This window comes from Piliocolobus tephrosceles, chromosome 15 (genome assembly GCF_002776525.5).
Source record: "Piliocolobus tephrosceles isolate RC106 chromosome 15, ASM277652v3, whole genome shotgun sequence".
Classification (NCBI taxonomy): Eukaryota; Metazoa; Chordata; class Mammalia; order Primates; family Cercopithecidae; genus Piliocolobus; species Piliocolobus tephrosceles.
The window spans coordinates 1250859-1259964 of record NC_045448.1 but is presented as its reverse complement, the minus strand read 5'-3'; the positions used below and the strand labels follow the sequence as shown (position 1 = coordinate 1259964).

At 45.3% G+C, this 9106-nt stretch overlaps 1 protein-coding gene across 1 annotated transcript in view; it reads right to left on the bottom strand.

The window, feature by feature from the left end:
- Nucleotides 1–4162: 4162 nt before the first annotated feature.
- The window catches only part of SNTG2 (syntrophin gamma 2), a 374015-nt gene continuing 369071 nt past the window's right edge, over nucleotides 4163–9106 (bottom strand). Inside the window, exon 17 of the mRNA XM_023192643.1 lies at nucleotides 4163–4467. Coding sequence (XP_023048411.1) covers nucleotides 4336–4467 — 132 coding nt within the window. The 3' untranslated portion in view covers nucleotides 4163–4335. The remainder of the gene's footprint in view (nucleotides 4468–9106) is intronic.

Here is a 9106-nt window from a genome sequence, read left to right as displayed (position 1 = left end):
TTCACACGGGTTTAACTTGCTTGTGGTCATCTCATAAAGGACAGAGTTCTCCCAACTCCTAAGCCAACAGTCTTCTGAGCCTCGGCTCCTCTGCTTTTGACAGCCTGTGTGCTGACAACAGTATTCACAAGGCAGGTTGGAAACCCGCGGGGGTTGCGGGGGTTGGGGGAGGGGTTATGTACTCTGCACCTGTCTATCTCTTGTCCCAAACACTGAAAGGAGCAAACCAGAACAACATGGAAATGTTCTCCATCTTATATCTGTTTTGAAAAATCCTGCCCTAACTTTTATCTGTCTGAAAGGACAACAATCAAATGGTCCCTTCACCAGCAAGGGCAGAGCAGGATTCATGGCTGTACATTTATGAGAGGCTGTCAGAGGAGCTGAACATCAGCTCCCAGGAACTATGGGCCCGGAGGGGTAAACTAGCCGTCCGGCTGACTGCCGGGATTCCTCTGGCACTGCTGCGATACGCAGGGGGTCCTGGAGGAAGAAAACAGTCAAGAAACACATGAAAATAGGCTGAGAATGCAAACAGCGGGTCCTGGGCAGTATCAGTGACTGGACCATTGTTAGAAGGCATTTGCTGACTGGTGTCTCATATTCAAACACACAGAGTTCAACTAAACACTGAAAGTGAGATTTGGAGAAACTTGTTTATATGCTGAGAATGTTTTATTTTCTTCTGTAGTGAAATTCATTTAGTTAGATATTTTATCCTTTGATAACTAAAATGTTCTTGGACTGAAATTCAGAGCATAAAATGAGAAAAATAAAGTTCACGTGAGTCATTTAAATATATGATTCCTAATGTTCAAAACCACTTGCTGTCTCACTCAATAAAACTGGACCTCACCGTGTTCACTGTCTTCTGTCACAACCCACCGCTAGGTTAATTTCTATCTCTTTTTTCCATGGAGCCGATCCTTCTGCAGAATCATCACTGGGCTTTGCAAATCCAGCTCTGCTCTTGAAAAATCTGTTTGTACCCAGTGGCTGGAGACTCGAACTTTGAGCTGTAATCGTGTCTCACCTGATCTTTTCTGAAGGTTTCTTTGCTTTTCGTCCTGCCAGAGTTCAGTCATTTCTCCCGGCTCAGCGCTGTGAAAACCCCGTGTGCTTTGTGCCAGCAAAGCCCGCATTCAAGACACACGTCTGCGTGAAAGACATACTTGGTGCGTGGTTCTTCATAAAAAAAAAAAAAAAAAAAAGACGTGATGTTTGTAATTTCATTTCCTTGCCTTTTGGGATTCTGAGCATTTTCCAGTCCTCCTTCTAAAAGATGTGAAGAAAACTTCCGGATGAATATTCACAGAGCAACATCACCAATGAGAATTATCTGCTCAGAATAATATCCTGTCAAATGCCCACATATTGGAAATTAAATCAGGTTCAAAAACGTTTTCTGTTTTTGGTGTTCACATGGAATATGGAAAGCACAGACGTGGAGCAGAAGGAAAATGGATCCATGTTTGCAAGATAACGGCTACTGTTTTCCAAGGAGGGGCAAAGACAAAATCGGCCCCCCAGGAGGACTCCCCAGGCTGGCGTGGCTGCTGTGGGTTCGGAGGGTCCCCTGCTCAGTGAGGGAGGTGGGCCCTGTGGTGTGAGGACTCCCGGGTGGGTGGCAGAAGGCCTGGGCTCCTGGCCAGCTCCAGGGCTGTAGACACCTTGCTGGGCCCCTTGACCCTCCGCTTCTGTACCTGGAAATGGGACCCCAAGGCCGGAGCCTGCACCTTAGGAGTGGCGGTGAGCTGGTGACTTCTCAGTAGATGTTAGCTATGGAGATCTACAGGTGACCCCATTACCTTTTGATTAAAACCCAAAGCTAAGGAGATCTTAGAATCAACTACGTCTCTCAAATACAAATAAACAATTTCCGGCCCCGGGCCCCACTTTCTAAGGGCCTGGTGGGAGGAGATACTGAGGGTCTTGGTTTCAAAGGGGTGTGATCAGGAACGGATTCCGCCCCCATGGGTCAGGTGCCGTCAATCATGAGGGGCCACCGCCCCCATGGGCCAGGTGCCGTCAATCAAGAGGGGCCACCGCCCCATGGGCCAGGTGCCGTCAATCATGAGGGGGCCGCTGCCCCCATGGGCCAGGTGCCGTCAATCATGAGGGGCCGCCGCCCCATGGGCCAGGTGCCATCATGACGGGCCGCCTCCCTGACACACTGCCAGGAAGAGGGAGGCTGGTGCCTGGCCTGTGGCCTCACTGCCCACCCTGGGCATCTTTACAGCCTTGTACGTGGCCACCCACAAGGATCCAGTTGATGCGAAAAGGAAGGCCTGTGGGAATGGGGTCATTTGTCTCATTTTTACAAAAAAATACTTTTACTGTTTTTAAATTTTAAAAAATAGTGCATTTTTGCGAAAGAATTGTATATCTATACAAATATAAAAATAAACTTTAGTATCAAATCTTCCTGGGAAAATCTTTTTTTTTTTTCATTATTATATAGTAAAGGTTAATTTTTAGAATTATTTTTTACAGAAACAAAAATCTTCCCAGTTTCTTCCCTCCTTGGTGCAGAAGAACACGTTCTATTTTTGGGTGGGTTTAGGCTTTTTGGTGAAAGGGAAATAAATGAGCATCTGTTCATTTTGCAGATCAAAATATCCACATGGAAGGGAAACTGGTGAAAGGAAAATTTCTACCTTTACCTTTTTTGGGTTTTATATATTTTGTGAAATTCTGACTCCTATTGCTATTAATATTAACAGGAAGTTTGAGTTAAAGCCAGAGAATGAACACTGAGACCGAAAAGTACTGTCTGATGCCCCATGAATCACATTCACGGGGCAGAATATTATTTTAAATTCACTTGAAATACTCTGCTCCTTGCTGGAGTCTTCCACAGAAGCCATCAAAATGTCCATAGTACACGCAATATTTATTATATAGAGACGTACATCTTCTAAAAAGGATATACTTTCAAACACATAAAACTATTGGTTGTAAATATTTGGTATATTAAAATATTTCCCTCTTCCTAATGTCAGATAGACAAGGGGTGGCTGCAATGTGGCGAGCTGTGGATTTTTGCTGAGATCTTCATCACCTCATGAAATGGAAATATGGAACCTTTCTTTAACATCTGTACTTTGTTCTTTCTTTTCTTTCTTTTTTTTTTCTTTGTGAGACGGAGTCTTGTTCTGTTGCCCAGGCTGGAATGCAGTGGCGCAGTCTCAGCTCAGTGCAATATCCACCCCCCAGGTACAAGCGATTCTTCTGCCTTAGCCTCCTGAGTAGCTGGGATTACAGGCGTCTGCCACCATGCCCAGTTAATATTTGTATTCTTAGTACAGACAGGGTTTTGCCATGTTGGCCAGGCTAGTCTTGAACTCCTGACCTCAAATGATCCACCCACTTCAACTTCCCAAAGTGCTAGGATTACATGCATGAGCCACCACGCCTGGCCCACATTTTCTTTTCAACAGAACTGTAGAAGCAGGCATCTGTTTATTTTCTTACTTTCCTATACTTTGTAGCTTGATGGTTTTATATGTTCGTCCTTTATTTGAAGGCTTGACAAACAAGTGCCTAATCCTTATTTTTCCACCTAGAGTCCTATCTCTAAAAAAAAATTCAAGCAACTCCAGTCAATTGCCATTAATAACAAAAATATAAAGTATCCCTACTTAGAAGTCATAAACAATATGAGAAACACGGAAACTAAACTGCATGCTATATTTGATGAATTAGGAAAATAATTAAAATTCACATTTATATGTTATTCAATGTACGATAAATTTATAAGCATGAAGATTGATATGTAATAAGATTATAATATTAAGGAATTAAAGTTGATTTCCTTTCCCCACATATTTTGACCAATGCCTGTTTCTCAAATAATCCTGTCACTCTGACCCCCACTGGAGGAAAAAGGAAGTGACAGCCCACTGCAAAGGAGCCCCTTTCCTTCCTGAGGAGAAATGTGGCCCCTGCTCAGAATTTCTGATGACATATTTTATGAAAATAAATCTGAGTTTTGCCAACTTGGGAAGTGGCGTGTGCCATGCCCACACGGTTCTCATGCTGCTGGGATGCGGGCTAGGGGCGTGAACTGCATCAGGTGGACTGGAGTTTGAGCCACAGACTTGTGTGGGGGATGCGGGGGTTCCTCGTTGAGGGGAGACTCGTGGGAAGAGGGGACCAGGCATCTCCCATGTCAGATTTAACAAGGAGGACCCATCTTTGGAAACTAGTGACATGTTTTATTGGTATCACAACTATCGGCTCATTATAAAACAACACAAAGTTGCAATATTATGCAGGAAAGAATCATTTCTTACGAAAATAATTGAATTTTTCAGCACTCAACAGAAACAACCTTTAGCTGCTGAACATGTATTTTCTGGCAAGACTCTGACTGTCCATGAAGCCGGGGTCCACGGAGGCCACCTTGGCTGCTATGAAGGAGTGGATGCAGTGCAGGACAGCTGTCAGGTCCTGGAACTCGAGTTCCTGGAGGAGAAAGTCAGATCAAGTGTTTATTATAATTGTTGCAAGAACACATTACAAAAATATTTAACAAAGTTTGGACCTTGTGAACTCCAAGAAAGTCCCTCCAAAAAAGTAATAATACACAGGAAATACGTATGGTTTAAAGTAAAAGGCAGAGTAATATGATTCAAATTGGTTACAAACATGAATACACTGGGTATTTTTTATTACAACGCTGAGATTGTAACTTACTTGTTTTCTTGCACCTAACGGGAGCTAATACTCACTTCCTTTATTTTGCATCCTCATCGATCAGTGATGGGTCTTGATTAAGTCAGACCTAGTAATCCGGGCCAGGACTCAGTCTTCCCCACCTGCCCAGCGCCTGTGGTGATTTTGTGATGTGGATCCCGTCACGGCAGACCCCTGGCTGTGTGAGTTGGCGGAACTAGCCATTGTGTCTCAGGCCTGCGTGCCTTCCGTATGGGTGCGTGTGGGCCGCGCTTGGGAGGAACAGCGCCTGCTGTGTGGTGCAGAACAGGCAGTGGGCACAGCATGGCGGGGAGCGAGGAGGGGCCTTGTTCACCCACCCTGTCCCCATGGCTACTGGAGAGCAGGCAAGGGTGCCCCAGGGAGAATTTCCTAGAGAGACAGTTATGCCCATTTCCCCGCCCCATACCCAATAAAAACACTAAAACAAACTGCTGGATCCTCGCCTCTGCATGTTGAACACACCAAATGTCATGTAAAAGCAAAAATGACCCAAAAAATATTCCTCTTCTCTCCACAAACTGCCCCACATAAAGTCCTCGTGTCAAACCAACAGAAAAGTCCACGGTGAACCCCAAAGCTGACACAGAAGTTAAAGAAACTGTTTTTAGAAGTTATTCGGTTACTGGGGAAAAAATCATCTTCCTGTTTTTGATGGTAAAATACGAATCTCGCCGTCCCGCCACCCCATTCCATCGGTAGAAGGTCTAAGTGCATTCTTCTAATGTTGTCTCTCTTCTTTGTTCGCATAACAAAATTCAATAAGATGAAGAACAACAAAATTTCTTTTTTTTTTTTTTTTGAAACAGAGTCTCGCTCTGTCGCCCAGGCTGGAGTGCAGTGGCCAGATCTCAGCTCACTGCAAGCTCCGCCTCCTGGGTTCACGCCATTGTCCTGCCTCAGCCTCCCGAGTAGCTGGGACTACAGGCGCCCGACACCTCGCCCGGCTAGTTTTTTGTATTTTTTAGTAGAGACGGGGTTTCACCGTGTTAGCCAGGATGGTCTCCATCTCCTGACCTCATGATCCGCCCGTCTCGGCCTCTCAAAGTGCTGGGATTACAGGCGTGAGCCACCGCGCCCGGCCCAGAATTTCTTTTAAGGTGACTGGTAATTGATTGACATCCTATTTGCTAAATCTCACCAAAATTCTAGCATATTCTAAACTGCTGAGATGACACCAGAGAGAAAGATAAATCATTTTCAAGAAGAACAGCAACACAAACTAAGGTCTGTCAGTCCCACAGAGGTGCTCCTTTAAGCTCTCAAAAGGCAGGATCTCGGTCATTTTCATTCCATGGCAGAACGAGCGGGTGGAGAATGGGGCCCCAAGCAGGGGTGGAGGTCGCACATCACCAGGTAAAGCCCTCCCTCCCCAGTAATATCCATCTCAGCTTTTCTGAACTGCTTTTCTTTATTAACTCAATGACGTGACATCTCAAAACTGACTTCAAACTTCCCTGACAGCATGAAGTCCCCTCGGCCTCTTCCTGGTGCTCTCCACATGCCTTTCTTTTAGAAACTGCTCCTCTCTCGCAACAGGTATAGGACCCAGGTGGACCAGGCAGAGCCCAGTGGCAGCTTGGTATAGACAACAGGGAGAGGGAGGCCAAGATGCCTACTTTGGTGTGACCAGCTGTGAGAAGTGAATACCCGAAGCTTGTTCTAACACCACTAACGCCAAGTGGAGAGCCAGCGAGCCAGCCTGCTGGAAGAGGAATTCAACACAGAGGAACACCCCATGCAGGGACACACAAAGAACACTGGGGGCCACTGGGTACCAACATGCTGGGAGCTGCCCCCAACCTCCTACTGACTGCAACCAAAGGCTTCGCCTTTCCTTCATTCCAATGTGAATTAAGTTCCTTCCTTTGCATGTGAATGAATCTTAACATTGACAGCTACAACACTAATTATTTTGATCATTTCAAGTTGTGATGAGCAAAATGTTCAGGATGTTGAGGTGTACTCTCCTGCCAAAGCTTCACAGTCTTTAGGCAGTTTCATAAAGGGTCATTACACTTGGAAACCAGCATCCCTCACTCTGGTCGTGAGTGGAACCCAGGGCCTGCCTAGCCCTTGTGTTAAACTTTAACTCAAGCTGGATTCACCAGTCATACCCAAAGCGTGAGACTGTACTTAAATTCTTTTCTTCATTTTGACTTATCCCTGTTAGAGAAAAAAACCAAGTAGCTTTCTAGAAGAAACACAAGGTTCTTGCAAACTTAGCACATACTGTAATTTAATGTATGTATGTGTTTCCAAATAGTAATTACTGAACTTTTGAAGGGACTTTTGGAGAAAAAGAGCCATAATGATCATATCATTCATGCTTCAGAGTTTTGGGTTTATTTTATTTTTTTCGAGACAGAATCTCTCTCTGTCGCCCAGGCTGGAGTGCAGTGGCAAAATGTGGGCTCACTGCAAGCTCCGCCTCCCGGGTTCACTCCATTCTCCCGCCTCAGCCTCCTGAGTAGCTGGGACTACAGGCTCCTGCCACCATGCCCAGCTAATTTTTTTTTTTTTTTTTTTGTATTTTTAGTAAGATGGGGTTTCACCGTGTTAGCCAGGATGGTCTCAGCCTCCTGAAGTTACAGGCGTGAGCCACCACGCCCAGCCAGGGTTTTGGTTTTATACATACAAATTGAAAATTGCTTTACAAGTTCCCAAGATATATCCAATAATAGCACAATGCACAGAAATAAGAAGCCAAACAGCTACCAGTAATAATGCAGGCATTCAAAACAACAACAATAATTTTTGGTATCATAAGTTGAAGTTACACTGCATAATCTCTGAAAGTACTAGCAGTGGCCAGGCATGGTGGAATGGTGGGTCACACCTGTAATCCCAGCACTTTGGGAGGCCGAGGTGGATGGATCACCTGAGGTCAGGAGTTCCACACCAGTCTGGCCAACAGAGTGAAACGCTGTCCCTACCAAAAAAAAAAAAAAACAAAACAAAACATTAGCCAGCCATGGTGGCAGGTGCCTGGTGCCTGTAATCACAGCTACTCGGGAGGCTAAAGCACAAGAATCACTTGAACCCGGGAGACAGAGGTTGCAGTGAACCGAGATTGCACCACCACACTCCAGCCTGGGCAACAAGAGTGAAAGTCTGTCTCAAAAAAAAAAAAAAGAAAACAAAAGAAAAGAAAGTACCAGCTAGCAGTGAAATCAGTCATGCCACTAAATTCCACAATAAAACTCAATGAGTAGTATTGAAAGCCAGGAATGAAATTAAAGCTTCTGAAACAATACTCAGTCCATTCTGTCGTGATCCAGATACTGAATGAACAGGCACCCTGTGGGCATTTCACTGAACATCTTCAATTCAGCCAAAAGCTGAGTCATGATATCTCTGGTCTGGTTAATTTTCTAACCAAGTATTACCAGCAAGGCTATCTTGAATTATAGATTTCTAACTAGAGCTGATCAAAATCACATTTTGACATTTTGTTTGAACAAAATACTTGTGTTGAGTTCTAAGCCTGAGACGCCCTGTGTGGATCCCTCCCTGTGCTCCTCACCCGTGTTCCCGTGTAGGTCATGGGCTGACGCGTTTCCACCTGCAGAGGAGGGGGTGCCTGCTGGCTGTCTGTGCTGGAAACAGTGTGGAATGAATAGTCCGATATGTTGGGTGAGGGAGTGTCAGCCTGATACGATGACAGAGAGAGGCTCTCCCAACGTTTATCTGGGACTACGTAGGCGATTGCAAGCTGGGACATAGGTGCTATGAGAGATGACAGGGAGGCTGGGATTCAGGGAAACTTAAAGGCAAAGTGAGGAGGGTCACAGAAGTTGTTTTGAAACCGTTACCCTTGGCTACAGGGATCAATAGCCAGAGGGGCTTGTGTCCTCGTAGAGGACGTGAAGAAATCGAGGCCACAGAAGCCCGAAGTCAAACCGACGTTGTGTGACACAGGAAGAACTTCCACCCGGCTCTTAGACCCCGTTGCCTGTGAAACGTCTACCCAGAGATATTTGCCAACCCTGAAAAAAATAAGATTTTAATCTGCTGGAAAGTCCCAAAGTACTCTCTTCTCACATGTCACTCCAGCCCATCGCATTCGCAATGTGTGACACCCTTCAGGTGGAAACGTATCCACTTTACAGATGAGAAAGCAGAGGCTCGGGGAACTTGGGCAGCTGGCTCTGCCACGGAACACCCAGTGCCTGAGCTCCAGCCCGGCGTTCTTCCACTTCCCGCACACCCAGCTCCTACAGCCCCGTCATTTTCCTCTGCAATGTATCTGTCCTAACGCCCTAGATTTTTACAAAGTCTTTTAATATTTAATGGTGGCTGAAACAATGACTTTAAATATGACCCACATCTTGGCACAGTTTTCAACAGTTGAGTGCTTTAACACCCTGAATTTTTCCTTAATTAGGTA